General features: G+C 53.0%; 2 protein-coding genes across 2 annotated transcripts in view; both read right to left on the reverse strand.

Moving 5' to 3' along the window:
• The window catches only part of LOC127462881 (serine/threonine-protein kinase pim-1-like), a 194,383-nt gene that overhangs the window by 83,159 nt on the left and 89,997 nt on the right, over positions 1-21,227 (reverse strand). The gene's annotated exons all lie outside the window — the stretch shown is intronic.
• On the reverse strand, positions 14,561-15,562 carry LOC127462876 (olfactory receptor 14J1-like). Its single transcript, XM_051771810.1, has one exon. The coding sequence runs from the start codon at positions 15,560-15,562 to the stop codon at positions 14,561-14,563; it is 1,002 nt and encodes a 333-aa protein (XP_051627770.1).

The raw sequence follows: 21,227 nt of genomic DNA on the forward strand, positions 1-21,227 counted from the left end.
ATGGAACCAAGGGGCCATTGTGACACAGCATGGCTGCAGGGAATCAGGGCTCCAGAGTAAAAGTCCACGGCCTCATGGAAAAAATGAATTCTGGGACACTGTGGAACTTCATGGAAACAAGGGACCATTGTGACAGTGCAGGACCTCATGAAGCCAAAGGAACCCTGGGACTTTTTGGATCCTTATGGAGTCAAGGGCCAGTTGTGACACTGCAGAGCCTCATGGAACTAAAGGAATTGTGGAGAACATCCCGGTAACGAGGGAACACTGGGACATGCAGCTCCCTGTGGAACCAAAGGAGCTCCAAGAAATTCTGGAATTCATGGAACCAAGGGGTCATTGTGACACTGCAGGGCCTCATGGAAGCAAAGGAAAACTGGGACACTGTGGATACTCGTGGAACCAAGGGGCCATTTGACACGTGGGCCCTCATGAAAGCACAGGAACCCAGAAACATTTTGGAAGCTCAGGGAACCAAGGGGCCATTGTCACACTGTGGAACCTCAGAGAATCAAGGGCCCAGTCTGACAGTGCAGGGCCTCATGGAGCCAAAGGAATCCAGGGACACTGTGGAACCTCATGGAATGAAGGGGCCAGTGTGACACTGCAGAACCTCATGGAACAGTGGGAACAAGGAGACACTGCAGAACCTTGTGGAAACAAGGGGCCTTTGTGACACCGAGCAACCCCCTGGAATCAAGTGGCCCTTGGGACACTGCAGGGCCTCGTGGAACAAAAATGCCCCTGGAGACTGTGGAACCTCACGGTGTCAGGGGTCCATGTCAGGGCCACATGGAACTGAAGGACACCTGGAACAGGGCAGAATCTCCTGGAATCAAAGGGCCATTGTGACATGTGGGGCCTCATGGAACAAAAGGAATCCTGGGCAACTACAGAAACACATGGAAGCAAGTGGCCACTGGGACACGTGGGGCCTCATGGAATCAAGAAGCAATTGTGACACTGTAGGGCCTCTTTGAACCAAAGGTGCTTGTGCTGGGCTGTCACAGGCCAGGGCAGGGGCAGCTGGAGAGCCCCTGGCCCAGCCATGAGTCACGGGCTGAGCCATCTTCTCCTGCTGAGAGAAGGGACCTGACAGGCACCATTGGGGCAGTTTGGGGGGACACAATGGAAGGGAGAGATTGAGCCATTAGAGAGTGTCCAAAGGAGGGCAAGGAAAATGGGGAAGGGCCTTGGGGGGAAGGCGTGTGAGGACACTGAGGGCACTTGGTGTGTTCAGCTGGAGAAGAGGAGACTGAGGGGAGACCTGGGGAGGGGCAGAGGAGGGGCAGGCCCTGAGCTCTGCTCTGGGGGGACCAGGGACTGAACCCCAGGGAATGGCCTGAAGTTGTGTTTGGTTGGATTTTAGACAAAGTTTCTTCCCCCAGAGGGTGGTTGGGCACTGACCAGGCTCCCCAGGGCAGTGGGCACAGCACCAAGGCTGACAGAGCTCAAGAAGTGTTTGGATGATCCTCTCAGGCTCATGGTGTGACCCTCAGGGATGGTCCTGTGCAGGGTAGGAATTGGACTGGAGGATCCTTGTGGGTTGTGATAGTTTGGTCTAGGCCTTCCTTGGTGACCAGTTTGTAACCAAGGAAGTGCCCAGATTTTTCCAGTATTCCCTACGATTTTTACATAAACCAGGCTGTAGGAAGAAAGGGGGAGAGGTCTTTGCTCTCTCTCCTTCTGGTGGCTTTGGAGGTGCAGGTTCCCTGCTGTTGAGTCTGTCGTGTTGGGGAGTGAGGTCTGGTAAGGCCTTGCTGACCTTGGGAGGCGGAGGTTGCCGACAGTCGCTCCAGTGTGACCCTCCATTGTCCCAAGGAGAGTAGTAAGATATTCTTTGCTAATTCTTTTAGTTGCTAGATCTTGGGCTTTTGATCAGGATATATATATATTTTATTTTAATCTTGTTCCTTTTTTCCCTTATCCTTCCCTTTCCCTTTTCCCTGTGAAATTGTATATATATTTCAGTTGTATATAACTGTAATATAAATGTAAATACATTTATATATATTGCTTTTGCTATCTCTCTCTCGTTTCAGTTTTCTTGGTTGTTTTTTTCCCTCTTCTCCCTGAGGTTTTGGGGGATGACTTCTTGTGGTAAGGTTTGGAGACTTGGCAGGGAGTCAACTTTAAATGATATCAGGGTCCCTTCCAACTCAGCATATTCCGTCATTCTGGGATTATCAACCCTGTGTTCAGCACAAAGCCAAAAGACAGCCCTGCACCAGCCACGGGGAAGAAATTTAACTGTACTCCCCCTGAAACCAGCACACCCTTTATGGGCTCTCCCAGAAACATCCCCCAGTCCATTTGCCACCTGGAACCAGTGACTCTGAGTTCCTGCTTCCCCAGCCCCAGGGATGGTCTCCTTGTCTGCTCATTCCTCCGCATTCTCTTCTCAGTGATGGCATCTTAACCAGACAAGCCCCTGGGAAAAATTTACTTCTAAGTCTTCAATTCCTTTGTGGTAATTCGACAGATCTCAGAAGTGCATTCCAAGTGAAAATATATTGTATTACTAAAACCATGAGAAAAGATGTCTTTTTTGTGTCCTGTTTACTTTTTTCCTGGTTTTACATTGATATCAGCAATCCCCAGTTGATACTGATCCCAAGCACTTCCTAATTCAGTCTGAATAGATAAGAAAATCAACACCATTTATGTCTGACAATCCATCAGACTTTATCCCTATCCCCACCCCACCATTCCCTCATCAAAGCCCTGGCACTCAAAGCAGCCTTGGGCAAATCTGAGCTCCCTCCACTCAAGGCTGGACCTGCAGGTTTCAGCTCCTTGGCACCAACTCCCACCTGCTTGCCTTGGAGAAAGAGCTGCCCGAGACACAGAGGGATGTTCATTTATTGCCAGCAAACAAAACCAAAGGAAGGAAACATTTCAATAAAAAAAGAAACCCTTAATTCTTTGCCGTATATGAAGTTCCCACTGCCTCCACTGAAGTCTACTTTGCAGAGTCTTAGACCAATGGCAAACCCCTTCTGTGTCAAGCACAGATCTCAAGATCAACCTCAACACTCCCTGGTCTGAATTCTGTCCATATTTGCCCTTTGCACACAGTGAGTCACAAGTTCCCTCCATCCATAGAGGGAGGAAAAGAGGGAAAGAGTATGAATTTCTGTGTTGTGCAGAGCTAAATCTGCACTCACCCCAATATTCTGGGCTTACAGGACCTTTATCAAACACATTCTGCAGCATCTGTTCACTGGGCAAACATGTGTGTGGGTGGCCAGGCCCAAGGAGTGGTGGGCAATGGAGTTCCATCCAGGGGTGTTCCCAGGGCTCAGCACTGGGCTCAGGGCACTTCAATCTCTTTCTCAATGATCTGCACAAGGGGAAGCTTGTTCCTCCAGTGACCACTGTGATCCTACCCTTGCTTTGGTTCTTTCCTAGACATCCCATGACAAGTCTTGCCCGGTCCCCAAATACTCTTTCTGGCTGCCCATCATGAGTCTCAGACCCTGAGGCCAAATCCCCCATCCTCAACTGAGAGGTTCTGCCATTAACCCACTTAGTTACAGTTTCATACAGATACCTTGGAACTTCCTTGGAACTAATTTTTTTACCTTTTGGGTTTAGAAGGGTTTTTCCAAAAACATGGGAAATCATGTCCTCAAAAATGGAAATTCTTGGAGAAAGATTTTGGGACTTTAAAGAATCCCAGAATGATTTGGCTTGCAAGGGAGATAAAAGGTCATCGGGTCCAAGTCCCTGGACATGGACAGTGACATTTTTTATTAATTCAGGTTACTCACAGTCTCTGACCTTGGACAAATGCAGGGATGGGACATCCACTTCTCTGGAAACCTGTTCCAGTTCTTTCTGCCCTTATTGTTAAATCTTCCCTCCTATTATCCAATATAAAACACTTCTCTTTCAGTTCAAAGCCATTGCCCCTGTTCTGCTACTACAGACCTTGGTAAAAAGTATCTCAGTGATTTACTTAGACTATGAGCATGACATTTTCATCTGCAAAAACAACTGTGAGTGCCCAGAGATCTCCCAAGATGGGCTTGAAAGGTCTCAAGCACATGAGCACTAGAGAGGGGCTAAGGAGTTGTGACCTTGATGGTGTGGAGACTGAGGACAGCACAGGACAGCCCTGAGAGGGCTTGAAGGGAGGATTTAGAGACGGTGGATCCTTTTGTCAGAGCAGAAAAGAGCATGAGAAAGAAAGAATTAATGCCAAGTGCAGCTGGGGAGGTCCCGAGTGGACATGAGGAAAAAGGAATTTCACTCCATGGAAAACACTGCAACACATCAGCCAGGAGGAGTGTGGATGAGGCCAAGGCTTTGTGTGTGCAGGAAGAGCCAGGGAGGACGCAGAGATGTCAGTGCAGGAAGGTGCCAGCCAGGTGGGGCAGCCGGGGGGATGACGACAGCCTGCAGGGAAAGGGGCAGGGCATGGACACCGTAGGACAGCCTGGGCTGGAGAGGAGACAGGGAGGGGGAGAAGCTGAAAGGCCCTGCCAGAGCCACCTTCTGCAGGCCTTTGGCCATGGCTGCTGTCTGTGCCCCTGAGGCCAGGAGGAGGGGAGTGCCCCTTGCAGCCCTGGGGCCTCATGGCCTCCTTGTCCCTGCTCAGCAGCCTGGCAGGTGCCACCCCATGGTCCTGCCCTTGGCATTGCACATCCCACATCCCAGTGCCCCAGGAAGAGCCCTGAGGAATGAGGCAGGGACAGGATCTGCCTTCCCAGGGGCTGGGGGTCAGGGCTTGGCCCTTTGGATTAAGGAAACAAGTCAAGGTTTCTTCAGCATCAGAGCCACCTTTCCCTTGCCTGTCCATCCTTGGCATCACTGTCTGCAGATTTCTGCTCTAACTGGAACCTGGGGACACGTTCTCAGTTGTGTCCCTCAGTGAGACTCATTAGCACGACAAGAAACTTCAGTGTTTCCATCTCATTTTGACTTCTTGAAAAGTTGTTTGAACTTCCTCTCAGGGACTGAGTCTCATGTAAACAACACCAAACCCCCTGAGGGTCATGAAATGCCTGGGGCTGTTGCTGTGCTGCTGAGCTGGGCCGGGCTCCTGGCACACAGGGAGCTCCTGGCAAGCAAGAAGAGCTTCAAAGAGACAGCTCTGCCCAGGAGCAGCTCCTCTGCACAGCCCAGCAGGGCTGAGGGCACTGCCAGGCCAGCTCAGGGACACCAGCAGGGCACAGACAGAGCTTCAAGGGGCTCAGCACTGGCAGGATGGCTGAGAGCTCCCTGCAGGAGGAACCTTGGCAGGGCTGCACATGGTGAGTCTGTGGCTGCAGGGCAGTGCAGGGGCAGCTCCTGGAGGCATCTCCTAAAGCTGGCCCAGCCCCAGCTGATGGGATGGGAGAGCAGGGGCTGTTTTGGGGCACTTTGGAAGAGCTGTGAAGCCGGGGGTGCAGCCAGGGGTGCCCAGGGCTGTGGGGCAGAGCAGGGTCCTGCAGCCCAGGGTGCTGTGCTGGGCAGGGACTCTGCTGCCTGCCAGGGGCAGCTCTCAGCCGGCCCGGGGAGCTGCTGCCAGGGCTGGGGCACAAGGGCTGTGGGCAAGGAGCAAATCTGGCAGCTGAGGGAGGATCTTTTCCATGTCTCGCTATTGCAGGGTCAGACCTGCTCACAGCTCCACACCACTACACCATATTGAATGGAGAATTTTTTGCAAAGCTCACAAAAGACAGGGGCTGCAGGAAAGAAATTAGTCCTGAGGTGTGTTTCCTGCTTAGGCATTGTAGCATAGACATTGTTCTCTCAGGTCAGGAGGCTGCACTGAAATTCAAACTGTTTTCCTCTGGGAGATGAATATTTCAGGCAGTCTCAGAAATGAGCACAGGATCCTGGGCAGTGCTGAGCCTTCCCTTGGGGGTGGGCACTCTCCTGTGCCAGCCCTTGGCTTCCCTGCAGGAGGGCTCCTGTCCTGCTCTGTCCAGCACAGCTGCACCTCTGGGCTGGCACAGGGGACACTTCCCAGAGCTGCCCTTTCCAGCAGCGCTGCCCTGCTCTCAGCACAGATCTTGGTGGGGTTTGTAAAGATGAATCTGTGTGTGAGGTCATCTTCAAGGCAGCAAGAGGGAAAGTGCAGGGCAGAAGGGAAACAGGCTGAGAGGCACTGCAGCTCTCCTGGCTCTGCAATAAGCAATGGAGAGCTCAGCCCTTCTGCCTGTCCTTGTTCAACACTCTTCAGATTTGTCATCAGAAAAATTTGCCCCTAAAAAAGCACTCCCAGGTCTTATGACTGTAACCAAAAAACCCAGTCAAAATTATTTTAAGGATACACTGTGCCTCTCTCCTGCAGCCCAAATTGCTCCAAGACAACAGCACAAGAATTGAACTTTTCCATCAAAGCTGGGTTCCATGTGACATCTCCTGGGATCATGAGAGCTGTCCCAAACCAGCTCCATGTCTGCACTGCAGCAGAGCAAAGCTGAGTCCTCGGCAGCACATGGGCAGAGCTCCTGCTCCTCACAGCACCCTCAGAGAGCACAAACCAGAGAAAAGAAATGCCTTGACTTGGAGGGGATTTCCCTGAAAACTGCACTGGCTTTGCTGAGAGGGGGCTGTCTTAATTGTTCCCTGGGCTTTCCTTTTCTGAACAGACCCCATGTCCAGAGGATCAGCAAATGTCCAACAGCAGCTTCATGGCCCAGTTCCTCCTCCTGGCATTGGCAGACAGGCGGGAGCTGCAGCTCCTGCACTTCTGGCTCTTCCTGGCCATCTCCCTGGCTGCCCTCCTGGCCAACGGCCTCATCCTCAGCGCCGTAGCCTGTGACCACCACCTGCACACCCCCATGGGCTTCTTCCTGCTCAACCTCTCCCTCACAGACCTGGGCTGCATCTGCACCACTGTCCCCAAAGCCATGCACAACTCCCTCCAGAACACCACAACCATCTCCTACACAGGATGTGCTGCACAGCTCTTTTTCTTTTATTTCTTCATCTCATCAGAGTATTTCCTCCTCACCATCATGTGCTACGACCGCTACGTTGCCATCTGCAAACCCCTGCACTACGGGACCCTCCTGGGCAGCAGAGCTTGTGCCCACATGGCAGCAGCTGCCTGGGCCACTGGTTTTCTCAGTGCTCTGCTGCACACAGCCAATACATTTTCCCTGCCCCTGTGCCAGGGCAATGCCCTGGGCCAGTTCTTCTGTGAACTCCCACACATCCTCAAGCTCTCCTGCTCACACTCAGGCTACCTCAGGAAACTTGGTCTCATTGGGGTTGGTGCCTGTTTAGCACTTGGTTGTTTTGTTTTCATTGTTTTCTCCTATGTGCAGATCTTCAGGGCTGTGCTGAGGATCCCCTCTCAGCAGGGACGGCACAAAGCCTTTTCCACGTGCCTCCCTCACCTGGCCGTGCTCTCCCTGTTACTCAGCACTGGTGTATTTTCCGACCTGAAGCCCCCCTCCATCTCCTCCCCATCCCTAGATCTTATTGTGTCAGTTCTGTACTCAGTGGTGCCTCCAGCACTGAACCCCTTCATCTACAGCCTGAGGAACCAGGAGCTCAAGGATGCCATAAGGAAAATGATGACTGGATGCTTTTCAGGAGCAACAACCTTCCTCTCTTCTTCTGCAGAACACTCATTGTGTAACCCTTTACTGTTCCAGGCTGCCTTCTAAAACTTTTGAGAGTAGTAGTGGTTTCCTGCATTTTTTATACTTTTAATGTTGTTAACACAGAAATTTATTCTTCATCTCATACCTAATTCATTCTCAACCTCTTTATTTTGACCCACAATTGTGTAAATGAGGAATCATTCTCTGTGTACATTTAAACAAAATAAAAGTTCCTGCAGCAACTTCTTTCTCAAACATCCTGCCTTTGTTGTTCTGTACATGAGGAAACACAGTCTCTGTGCAGAATAAAGGATTTGAATTCTTTTTTCCTGATTCCCCTCTCCAAGAAGTTCCCTGAAGCTGGAGGGCAGTGCCTGTGGGCAGAGGAGAAGGGGCAAAGAGTCCTGGTACAGGAGCACTGCCAGGGAGTAGCAGCTCTTGGGCTTTTCAGAGATGCTCTTTTCCCACTGCCTCCCTCTCCTTTCTGCTCCTTGCCCAAGGCCTGAGTGCTCTGGCAGCTCAGTCCCTGCTGTGTCAGTCCTGTGACCATGGGCAGGGACAGGCCCTGGGCACTGCTGGCACAGAGCTGGGCTCCCTAAAATCATTTCCATCATGAAAGGGGATCCCCCTGGGCAGTTCCTGAAGACTTTGTTCTTTTTGAAAGGTTGGTGTAAAGAACAAGGCCAAGGAACAGACTCTCCAAAGTCTCATTGCTTTGCTTGTTTCCCCATTCAGTCCCTGCAGTGAGAGAAGTGACTCACTGGGGTACTTGAGGGCCTGAGGGCTGGGTCAGATGTTCTGTGCTGGTGGCCAGTGGCAAATGGTCTCCAAGTCACCTGCCTGGGGCTCTGCAGCTTGTGAGGGCTCTGATGGAGGTGAGGACTTGTCTGTAGGAACTCAGGAAGTGCAGGAGAGCACAGAGGATCTGCAGGGACAGCCCGTCCCATACAGTCAGCAGGGAATGGAGGCCTGGAGCAGAATCCTGCCCAGGGTGGAGTCACCAGAGATCAAGTACTAAATGTCCCTGTGAACTGGTAAAGGAGAGTTCTGCAGCCCCAGGGGATGCAGCAGGAACAGAGAAAGGGCTCTGGCCAGTGACTCGTCTGACCCACAGTGAACTCCCCTTGTGCCTCCCCAGCTCAGGGAGGGCTGTACCAGAGCCAGGGGTGGCTTTCCAGGAGGGTGTCCTGAAGAACTCTCCAGCCCACAGGCTGCATGGAGTGGAGCCCTGCCCTGCCCTCTGTGCCATTGGAAACAGCCCATGGTCCTGCCCAGCCTTGTTCTTGGCTACTGAGCCTTCCAGGACTATGGTAGAGGGTGGAGAGGAGTGATCCCCATCCTGCTGGGTCTGCTCCCCACCCTGACCAGCATGGCCAGTGCAGGCTCAGCCCAGGGTGCCACAGCCCCTCCCTGTGCAGAGCAGCACCTCCAGCTCAGGGCCCTGCAGGGATCCCAGGCTGGGATCTGACACTGGCCAAGGCAGCCTGGACACACTGACCTGGCAAAGGGATGTCCCTGCAGAAGAGCAAGGCAGCATTTCTGGGCCTGCAGAGAGGAATCCCTGACACAGAGACACCTCTTTCTGCAGCCCCCCTGGGGACAGGCTGCTCTGTCCCTGGGCCAGGACTCTGTGCTGGGCTGGTCAGAGGGGCTGGCACTGAGGGGCACAGTCAGGCTGTGCTGGGCATCTCCTGCAGGTGACACCAGGGCTCCTGCAGTTTCCCTGCCCTCCATTTCCTCCTGCCATGCTGAGTGTCCAGCCCCTGAGCTGATGGGGATGCTGAGACTCCTCTCTGTGCCCCAGGAGCTGCTGTGCCCTTCAGAGGGGCTGGGGCTGTGGGGGGAGTGCCCAGAGCTCTGCAGCACCCTGGGCTGGGCACTGCTGTAGGGTCAGACCAGACTGGGCTGCTCCCCCAGTTGACCTCTCTAATGAAATCACTTCTAATTTTCTCCTGAAGAACCATGAGAGTATGTGTTGTGTCCTGAGCACTAAACTGGAACTGTGGGATAATGGAAAGGTTTTGGTGTCAGGGATATTGGGAAGGCTGGGCAGTGTCACTGGGAGACCTCTCCCAAACCCTTGGAAAGGCCAGAGCCATCCCAGAGCTTCCTGGGGCCTTGGCAAAGGCAGACCTGGAAGCAGTCTGCAAACAGGGCAGCAAGGAGGGTTGGCAGAGTTCCAGACTGCTCAGGCTCAGCAGGGCAAGTCCTCCTGCAGCCATTGCCAGTCATGGGAAGGACAAGGCAGGGATTGCAGAACCCCTGTGGGAGGGAAAAGAAGAGGATGTTGTGTGCCCAGACTTCAGCAAGGCCTTTGACATGGTCTCCTGTGGTCTCCTTAGAGCCAAACTGGTGGGAGCTGGACTGGACAAGTGAAACATGTGGTGGGTGGGAAGTTGAATGACTGATGAGGCTCAAAAGTCATGGCACAAATTCCTCTTGGCAGCAACTCCCAGGTGACATCCATCAGGGACCAGCCCTTGACCATTCCTATGCAACATCTTTATTATGTCTCTGGGTGATGGGATGAAATGCACTTTCCACTCCTTTGGGGATGAGGCCAAGTTGCAGCGAGTCTGTGAGAAACCTCGTCTAGTTAATGGGGACTTGGACAAAAAATGTGGTCAAGATGACTGAGTTGCATAAACTTGTCTTGCCATCAGGTGTCCACCAAGGCCCAAGACAATGAAGGAAAAAGTCATTGGGTCAGAGGAAAGGCAATTCAAAAGGGGGGGGCAGGGAGAAAAAGACCAAATCCAACCAAACACAGAATGACAGAATATGCTGAGCTGGAAGGGACCCACAAGGATTATCCAGTCCAACCCTTAGCCCTGCACAGGACCATCCCCAAGGGTCACACCATGAGCCTGAGAGTACCATCCAAAAACTTATTAACTCTATCAGCCTTGGTGCTGTGCCCACTGCCCTGGGGAGCCTGTTCAGTGCCCCCCACTCTCTGGGGGAACAACTTTTTCCTAAGATCCAACCTGACCCTCCGAATCCGGCACTTCCCCCTGTTGAAGTTCTCGGGGCTCCTAAAGAGCCGGGAGGTCACGGGATGTCCCAGGGCTCCATGGTGACCTCCCAGGTGTCGTCCTGAGGAATCTTCTGGAATCAAAGGGCCATTGTGACCCTGTGGAAACTCATGGAATGAAGAGACCACTATTACACTGCTGAATCCCATGGAATCAAAGGGCCATTGTGACCCTGCAGGGCCATATGGAGCTGAAGAGACCATTGTGACACTGTCAAACCTCTCAGAATCAAGGGCCCATTGAGACAATGCGGGTTCTCAAGGAACCAAAGGTAACATGAAAAGCACAGAAACTCACGGCATCAAGGGGTAATTGTGACACTGTGGAAACTCAGGCAGTAAAGGGACCATTGTGACACTGCAGGGCCTCATGGAACCTTGTCTGTTGGGAAGCACAAAGGGATTTGTGGGAGTGTTTCCCTGACAACAAGGAGAATTCATTCAGAGGGACCTTTACACACCCAGTTATTGCCCTGTGCACACATCTCTGCCTGAGTGTGGGTGTGAATTGACTGTGGTGGGAATGTTGTTATTGTGAATGTATAATTCAGCCACTTTGGAAATTTTAGCAAATGCTATTGAATCAGTTGATAACTGTTAAACTGTTCAATAATTAAATGCTACTAATCACTTTTGCCCCCTTTTCTTTGGATCCAAATCCTTTGCACCCTGATCCTCTTGCATCCCAAGGCTCTGTGTAAATCATTCCCCTTCATCAAAAAATAGGTATTTTTTGTGACTTCCACCTTAAAATCTTCCTCCTTAGCTAAACTACAAAACAACTCTAATTAGTTGTTGATGTCGTGAAGACGTGAAGACAATTAAAGGAAGACAAAGAAATTGTTTTTCTATGTTTTAATGAGCCCCACAGTGCGTTTACTGACGAGTCCATCATCCTCACATATTGAGAGAAGACTGAAGAAGCTGCTGAAGAAGTCAGAAGCCAAACTGCAAGTGCCTTGAAGCATTGCTGGGCCCCACTGAGGGCAGGCACTGCCAAAGCCTCCCCAGGGACTCCTTGGAGCAGCTCCTTGGAGGCCAGGAGTGCAGGCAGACCAAGGCTCTGGGCAGGCCCCTGCAATGCTGAGCAAAGCCTGCCTTGGTTTTGTGGGGCACAAAGGCCAAGGGCTGAGCCCCAGGCCCTGGCCCAGCAGATCCTGTCCCTCCCGGCTGGCTCAGGGCTGTTTGGGGGGCACTGGGATGGGAGGGGAGGAACAACAAAGGCCCAAAACTGGGCAACCCCTGCCAGGCTGCTGAGGGAGGGGCGAGGCAGAACCCAAGGGCAGAACCTGCCAGGAAAGTTGCTTGTGGTGGCCTGAGTGGCAGAGGCAGCTGCCAGAGGCAAGGGGACAAAGGCCTGGGTGCCTTTGGGCCTTGCAGCCCTGCCAGAGCCCTTGGCCATCTCTCCTGCAGGCTGTCCTGCCCTGGCCCTGCTGCTGCTCTGGCCTTGCAGGCTGCACACACCCCTCCTGCTTTCCCACCCCCTCCCAGCAGCATTTCTAGACCCTCCCTGATGGCTCTGCACCAGCTCTGGGTCTTGCCATGTGCACTTGGCCTTCTTACCTTGGATCCTGAGCCCCTGTGCCACAGGACATCCCTGCCAGAGCCCAGGCCCTTCTCCTGGGGGTCACTGCAGAGCTGAGCAGATCCAGGTCACCTCCCATTCCTCTGCCAACCCCCTGGGCCTGCTCTGGGCCCTGCAGGTCCTTGCCCTGCTCCCAAGGGCTGTGGGGGTGCTGAATGGTCAGGGCTTGGGGTTTAGAGCTCAGGGTGGGGATTAGGCAGAACTTTGGGAGGTTTGTTGTTCTGCTGGCAGTGTCTGGTTCATGATTAGGGGAAGAGCTTTTTGGACTGGGTTAGGATTAAAGCTTGGTTTTTCATACTGGTAATACAGGTTTGGGAATGGGGTGGGCATTAGAGGACAAATAAGAGTCTGGAGTTCTGGGTTTGGACTTTTTTTGGCTTGGAATTAGGGCAGTGGATTCCTTTCCATGGGAGGGGCAGCACTTTTGGGTACTGTTGGGGCTTGAGGTTACAAAGTGCATAAAGATCCATCAGGAGTGTTTGCACAGTCAGTGTTTCAGCACCCTCAGCATTCCATGAACCTGGTTTTACCTCATCAAAATCTTTCCTCTCTGTTGGCCAAGCCCCTCTTTCCTTCCCCAGTTATCTTATCCCTTTTGTCCCAGTTCCTCCTAACCCCCTCAGAACCTTTATCAGGATGGGCTCAGCTGGGTGATGATGCTGTGCAACCTCATGGAATCAAGGAGCCACTGTGGAACTGCAGAACCTCATGGAATTATGGGACCATTTGACCCTGGGGAAAGCCATGGAATCCAAAGGCCACTGGGACACTCCAGGGCCCCATGGAGCCAAAGGAACCCAGGGCCAGTGGGCAACCTCCTGAAATAAAGGGGCCACTGTGACACTGCAGAAACCCATGGAATCAGGAGGCCATTGTGGCACTGCAGGGCCTCTTGGAAACAAGGAAACCCTGGGTCAGAGTGGAATGTCATGGAATCAAGAGGCCATTGTGACACAGGGAACCTCATGGAACAAAAGGAATCCAGGGACACTGTGGGACTTCATGGAATCAAGGGACAGTTGTGACACTACAGGGCCTTATGGATCCAAAAGAATACAGGGAAACCAAGGGACATGTGGGGCGTCCTGGAACAAAAGGAACCGTGAGACGTTTTGGAGGCTTATGGAAAAAAAGGACCATTGTGGCACTGCAGGGCCCCATGGAAAGAAAGGAACACAGGGACACTGAAATCTGGTGGAAGCAAGGGGCCATTTTGACATGTGGGGCCTGTGTGGCCATGGAGGGGGCTCAGAGGGGCCCTGCCTTGTTCCAGAGTTGGGACATGGCTTTGGGGGCTGCTCTTGGTCGACCTGGGGAAGTTCACTGAGGGCAAGAGAAGTCACTGGCAAGAGTTTTCCCTGTTCCTGCTGTGTCCTCTGGAGTTGCAGAACTCTCCTTTACCACTTCACAGCAAGATTTAGTATTTGATCTCTGGGGGACTCCACCCTGGGCAGGATTCTGCTCCAGGGCTCCATTCCCTGCTGACTGGATGGGACGAGCTGTCCCTGCAGATCCTCTGTGCTCTCCTGCACTTCCTGAGTTCCTACAGACAAGTCCTCACCTGCCATCAGAGCCCTCACAAGCTGCAGAGCCCCAGGCAGGTGACTTGGAGATCATTTGTCACCTCCATTGGCCATGGGCCACCAACACACAACATCTGACCCAGCCCTCAGTCCCTGCAGTCCCAGTGGGTCCCTGACCTCACTGCACTGTCTGCATGGAGAAACAAGCAAAGCAACAAGACTTTGGAGAGTCTATTCCTTGGACTTCTTCTCGATACCAGTGTTGGGAAGAGAGCTCAGCCTTCAGGAAGTGCCTGGAGGGGAACCCCTTTGCTGCTGGAACTGCTGTTGTGGAGCCCAGCCCTGTCCCAGCAGTGCCCAGGGCCTGTCCCTGCCTGTGCTCACAGGCCTGACCCACAGCAGGACAGTGACTGAGCTGCCAGAGCACTCAGGCCTTGGGCACGGACAGGAAAGGAGAGGGTGGGAGTGCAAAGAGAGCAGCTCTGAACAGACCCAGTTCTGGTGCTCCCTGGCACTGCTGGGACTCTTTTCCCCTCCACATCTGCAAACATGGAAATGTCCTCCAGCTTCAGGGGAGGTCTTGGAGGAAGGATCAGGGAAAAAGAATTTGTGTCCTTTCTTACACTCAGAGATTGTGATTCCTCATGTACAAACTAACACAGGGAGGATGTTTGACAAATACCTTGCTGCACAAACTTTTATTTTGTTTAAATGCACACAAAGTAGGATTCCTGATTTGTATACTTTGTGGGTCAAAAAAAAGAGGTAGAGAGTGAATTATATATGAGAAAAAGAATAAAATTTCAGTGTTAATGACATGAACATAGGGAAAAAACAGGAAAGCCCCCCACCCCCACCACTATCAAAAGCTTTAGAAGGCAGGTTGGGCCCAAAATATGTTACACAATGAGTGTTCTGCAGCAGAAAAGATGCAGTTTATTGCTTCTGAAAACCATCCAGTCATCGTTTTCCTTATGGCATCCCTGAGGTCCTGGTTCCTGAGGCTGTAGATGAGGGGGTTCAGTGCTGGAGGCACCACTGAGTACAGAACTGACACCACCAGATCCAGGGATGGGGAGGAGATGGAGGGGGGCTTCAGGTAGGCAAATGTGCCAGTGCTGACAAACAGGGAGACCACGGCCAAGTGAGGGAGGCACGTGGAAAAGGCTTTGTGCCGTCCCTGCTGAGAGGGGATCCTCAACACAGCCCTGAAGATCTGCACATAGGAGAAAACAATGAAAATGAAACAACCAAGTGCTACACAGCCACTAACCCCAATGAGCCCAAGTTCCCTGAGGTAGCCTGAGTGTGAGCAGGAGAGCTTGAGGATGTGTGGGAGTTCACAGAAGAACTGGCCCAGGGCATTGCCCTGGCACAGGGGCAGGGAAAATGTATTGGCTGTGTGCAGCAGAGCATTGAGAAAGCCAGTGGCCCAGGCAGCTGCTGCCATGTGGGCACAAGCTCTGCTGCCCAGGAGGGTCCCGTAGTGCAGGGGTTTGCAGATGGCAACGTAGCGGTCGTAGCACATGATGGTGAGGAGGAAATACTCTGATGAGATGAAGAACAGAAAGAAAAAGGCCTGTGCAGCACATCCCATGTAGGAGATGGTTGTGGTGTTCTGGAGGGAATTGTGCATGGCTTTGGGGACAGTGGTGCAGATGCAGCCCAGGTCTGTGAGGGAGAGGTTGAGCAGGAAGAAGCCCATGGGGGTGTGCAGGTGGTGGTCACAGGCTACGGCGCTGAGGATGAGGCCGTTGGCCAGGAGGGCAGCCAGGGAGATGGCCAGGAAGAGCCAGAAGTGCAGGAGCTGCAGCTCCCGCCTGTCTGCCAATGCCAGGAGGAGGAACTGGGCCATGGAGCTGCTGTTGGACATTTGCTGCTTCTTAGCACAGGGACTATTCAAAAAAGGAAAGGACAGGGAACAGTTAAGACAGACCTCTGTGAAAAAGCAACTCCATTTCTAAAAGAAATCCATGTGTCAAATGTCACCAAATGCACTGCCAATGAGTAAGTTTTGCTCTGCTTAATGGGACATGGAACTTTTTTGGTAGAGCTGTCACACACATCAGGAATGTCAGATGTAACAGTCCTTGAATACAAAAGTTCCATCTCTAATGACTCAGAAGAGCTGAGGCTGCAGAGCAGAAGCTTAGTTTGAGCTTAGAATTTATGTTACTGTGGTATTTATTTTTACAATCACACCTGGGGAAGGTTCTTTTCCACTGCAGGAATCCTCATTTCTATGGCCCAGCACACAGTGCCCAGCAGAGCTGCAGGGAAGGGCCCCCAGAGCTGCCTGAACATCCCCTCCCCCAGGCCTTGGGGGCACTTGCCCCACACTCCCTGCCCAGGGCTCTGCTGCCTGGAGCTGTCCCTGCCAGCAGCTGCTTCCCTGGGCCCAGGGCTGAGAAAGTGACACTGCTGCATCTATAAGACAGTTTTGATGTCTGATACTCTCAGGTTCCATCCCCTCTAATCTAACAGAGTTCAAGTTTCAGTGTCTCCTGTGCTCACAAATTCATTTCCCTGTCTCAGTCAGCACCCAGACAGCCCAGAGTAGAACACTGAAAGAACTGATTCATTCTCTTTAAGGTACCCCCTGTCTGTCTGTGCCTCTTGCAAATACCTTCTGGGAAATTTCCTGCTTCGATCTGGAGCTGTGACCAGCCCTCATCCCTGCAGCCCACTGTGGAGATCAGAAGGACTCTGCCCTGCTCTGCCCTCCCAGGAGTTGTTCCTTCCCCACAGCCCTTCTCCCCCAGCCCCGTGGCAGCTCCTTGGCCAGGCTGAGAGCTGACCCTGGCAGGCAGCAGAGTCCCTGCCCCAGCACACAGAGCCCTGGGGGCAGGACCCTGCTCTGCCCCACAGCCCTGGGCACCCCTGGCTGCACCCCCACCTTCCCACCCCACAGCCAGCCCTGGCACAGGAACCTTCTGGCCCTGGGCCTCTGAGGGGGCAGCAGCAAGTCCTGCTCTGCAGCAGCTTCTCCTGCTGCACCCCAGCAAATCCAGCAGAGCCATCCTGACAGCTCCTGCCACTGCTGCCATTTGGCAGCTGGCAGAGGCACTTGCAGGAACTCCCCTGCACTGCTCTGCAGCCACAGCCTGACCGTGGCAAAGGGCTGGCAAGGTTCCTGCCCTGAGCAGCTCTGCCCTGTCCTCCCACCTCAGGATCCCTTGAACCTCCTGCTCCCTTCTCCTCTCTGCCCTTGCTGCCTGCAGCTCCTGCCCTGCTCTGCCATGTGGCCACTTCCCCTGCACTGCAGCAACTGGGAGAGTCCTGCTGAAAGATCCTGGAAGCTGTGGGATATGCCAGCTTGAGGAGATGCCTCCAGGAAGGCAAGTTGAACTTTCCTACAGCCAGAGAATTCTTCCTTCAAATCCTGGGGAGGTTTTTCCTGTGGTGAGAGCTCAGTCACCTCCCAGCCCAGGCTGCCTCTCATCTCTCTGCCTTCTCTCCTGTGCCCTGGGTGCTGCAGGCAGTGCCCTCAGCCCTGCTGGGCTGTGCAGAGGAGCTGCTCACCAGCAGAGCTGTCTCTTTGAAGCTCTTCTTGCTTGCCAGGAGCTCCCTGTGTGCCAGGAGCCCGGCCCAGCTCAGCAGCACAGCAACAGCCCCAGGCAGCCCTTTCTCTCCCCCTCTGGGCTCCTCCAGCTGTCCCTGGGGCTCCAGGGGAACCTGCTGGCACACAGCTGAAGGAAATAATGATGTTCCTTCTCTCAGCTGGGCACAGACACTTCTTTCAGCACTGTCATTTCTCCAGACACAGAGTTAAGTTCAAGAGGCCCCTTTTCATGTCCCATCATTAGACAGGAAACCCAGACAGTGCCCAGGAGGGATCTCCTTCACCTGCACTGAGGGAAGGGACTCAGCTGAGTCAACAGAGGTGTCTCCTTGTGGCTCTGCAGACCTGGGGCCAGAAGGACACTCAACTCCCTCCACAACCCCCATGGGCTGGGATTCCTCCTGCCCCACTTCAGTGGGCCCAAAACAGGCCCCTGCAGGTGACTCCTTGTCCCAGCTCCCCTGGGAATGAAGGAAGAACAAAGCCAGGAGTGACCTTCTGGGACACAAAGCCCTGGTTCCTTCTGAGGGGCCAGAGGTGACCGAGATTCCTGCTGGGAACTGCAGGCTCCAGTGGAGCAGTTCCTAGGGACAGGGCAGCAGCTGTGGGATCTCCTTGGAGGCTGCTGGGACATTGCTTTGGCCAACTTCAGTGGCAGAAGGGGCCCACATGTAGGACAGGGGAACCTGTCACTGTTCCTTCTGTCCAGGGCAGCCCCTAGAGGTGCTCAGGTGACCAAATGGAGTCAGGTGGCACAGGGAGAGAGGTCTCTCTCCTGTTCTTTATCAGGGTATTTTCTACATGTCCTCAGAGTACAATGGCAGTTGTCTCCTGGACATCCTTTCACTGCTGAACCTAATTGAGGGCAGCTGAGCCTGGATTGAACAGCCAAAGAGGGGCCTGTAGTGCCAGGGGAGGTGCCAGGGCTCTGCAGCACAAGTGCAGCAGCTGCCATGGACAGCACAGGGCCTGTGCAGGGACCCCGTCCCCATTCCCAGCAGTTGTGTGACAGGCACCACCCAGGGCTCCTCAGACACACTGGGGGCCTTTGGGGCAGGGAGTGAATCCCAGCCCTGCAGGGACACAAAGGCTGTCCCTTCTCTGCCCAGCCAAGGCCGGGCCAGGCACGAGTCCACATCCCATCAGCCCAGGCTGTCCACACTTGTTTCCTCCCTCTGCTGGCTCTTCTCCCCTCCAGCATTTCAGCAGCATGTGCTGATCTCCTCAGGGATCAGGCCTGGGATTTTCCCCCTGGGCCTGAGTGCCAGCACGTCCACCCCCAAGGCCATTGTCAGCAAAGCCTCTGCACACCCCAGCTCTCGGGGCTTTCAGAGCAGCTTTCCCCACTGCAAGTCTGTTCTTACCCCGGTGCCCCCACTGAGGGGCTGCAGCCAGACAGGCCCCAATGCCCTGCGTGTGGGGCACAGGCAGGAGGAGCTGCAGCCCCAAGTCTCTCTTCATTCCACTTGCAGGCAATAACAGCCCAGGCCTGCTGAGACAGTTCCCAGGTTGCAGGGCTGTGATGGGTTGGGAGAGAAGGCCAAGGAGACACAGGAGAGAAAGAGCAGCAGAGAGGTGTCCTCAGCGGGAAGGAGCTTCTGGGACCTGTGGAGCTGCTCTGGGGGATGAAGGAATTGGGTGAACTTTTGTGGGTAAGGGTCAGAGGAGAGACTGGTTTGGGTGACACTGTGGAGTGAGACAAAGAGCCCATTCCAGTTGGCTTTGATAACCCTGGAATTCACTGGAAAGGCACCAGGACAGGATGCAAAGAGTCCCAGAGGTTTGTGCAGGGTCTTGGTGAAAAGACCCCTTGGCACACAGGCCTTTAGAGCACAGCTGGCAGGTTGGTGGCAACAGGGAGGCTCATCTGCATCTGCTGCTCTCCAAGAGGAACCAAGAGGTTACCATAGAAACTGACCGTAGTGATGGGAATGTAGAATGTGTGGTGGTTGCCATGGTAACTGACCATAGCAATGGGACTGTACAATGGTTGCCATGGTAACTGACCATAGTGATGGCCACGTCTGATGGTTACCATGGCAACCGACTGTAGCAATGGGAATGTATGATGGTTGCCATGGTAACTGACCGTAGAAACAGGAATTTCTGATGTTTGACATGGTAACTGACCATAGCAATTGGAATGTAGAACGGTTGTCATGGTAACTGATCGTAGCAACGGGAATGGATGATGGTTGCCATGGTAACTGACTGTACCAGTGGGAAGTGTGACAGTTGCCATGGTAACTGACCGTACCACTGGGAGTCATGCTGTTTGCCATGGTAACTGACCATATAAACAGGAATATATGATGGTTGCCATGGTAACCAACCATGGCGATGAGCATGTATGCTGGTTGCCATGGTAACCGACTGTAGCAATGGGAATGTGTGATGGTTGCCTTGGTAACTGACCATAGGAATGGGAATGTTTGAGGGTTACCATGGTAACCATCTATACTAATGGGAATGAATGATGTTGCCATGGTAACTGACTGTAGCAATGGGAATGTTTGATGGTTGCCATAGTAACTGACCGTAGCAATGGGAATGTATGCCGTTTGCCACGCTAACTGATTGTAGCAGTGGGAAGTACGATGGTTGCCATGGTAACTGATCATAGCAATGGGAATTTGTGATGGTTGTCATGGTAACCAACCGTCACAATGGGAACGTGTGATGGTTTCCATGGTAACCGACTGTACCGTGGGAATGTATGATGGTTGCCATGGTAACTGAGCATAGCAATGGGAATGTGTGCTGTTTGCCATGGGAACTGATTGTAGTAGTGGGAAGTATGATGGTTGCCTTGGTGACTGACTATAGGAACGGGAACGTATGATGGTTGCCATGGTAACTGACTATAACAATGGGGATGTATGATGGTTGCCATGGTAACTGACTGTAGTAAAGGGAATGTATGATCGTTGCCATGGTAACTGACTCTACCATCGGGAGGTATGATCGTTGCCATGGTAACTCAGCATAGGAACAGGAATGTATAATGGCTGTCATGGTAAACAACTGTAGTGAGGGGAATTTATGATGGTTGCCATGGTAACTCTCCGTAGCAGTGGGAGGTATGATGGTTGCCATGGTAACTGACTGTAGCAACACAACTGTATGATGGTTGCCATGGTAACTGACTGTAGCAACGGGAATGGATGATGGTTGCCATGATAACCAACAATAGCAATGGGAATGTGTGATCATTGCCGTGGTAACTGACCATTGCAGTGGGAATGTGGGCTGGTTGCCATGGTAACTGACCATAGCAATGGGGTTTTATGAGGGTTGCCATGGTAACCAACTGTTGCAATGAGAATGTATTATGGTTGCCATGGTAACTGACCAAAGCAATGGGAATGTATGATGGTTACCATGGTAACCAACCATAGAAATAAGAATATGAGCTGGTTGCCATGGTTACCGACCATAGCAGTGGGAGTGTATAATGGTTGCCATGGTAACTGACCATAGAAAAGAGACTGTATGATGGTTGCCATGGTAACTGACTGTAGCAACAGGAATGTATACTGGTTGCCATGGTAACTGACTTTAGCAACACAACTGTATGGTGGTTGCCATGGTAACCGACCCAAGCAATGGGAATGTGTGAGGTTTCCATGGTAACTGACTGTGGCAAGGGGGCTCAGTGGCGTTGCCCAAGGCTTCCACTTCTGCAAATTGGCTTCTCCTTCAGCAGCCTCAGCCACTCGTCGTGGGGGCCCCACACAGCAGCTTCCCACCTCCGTGAGGTTCTGCAGCAGCCCAGGGTTCCTTTGGCCCCACAAGGTCCTGCAGTGTCCCCATGGCCCCTTGATTCCGGGAGGCTCCACAGTGTCCCAGGGTCTCCCTGCTTCCATGAGTTTCCCCAGTGTCCCAGGTTTCCTTTGGTTCCCTGAGACCCAGATGTGAAGCAGTGGCCCCTTGATTCCATGAGGTTTTGCAGTGTCACGAGGGCTCCTTTCTGCCC

The sequence above is a fragment of the Manacus candei genome, unplaced genomic scaffold (genome assembly GCF_025592945.1).
Source record: "Manacus candei isolate 608988 ecotype Guabito, Panama unplaced genomic scaffold, ASM2559294v1 h1tg000142l, whole genome shotgun sequence".
NCBI classification, from domain to species: Eukaryota; Metazoa; Chordata; class Aves; order Passeriformes; family Pipridae; genus Manacus; species Manacus candei.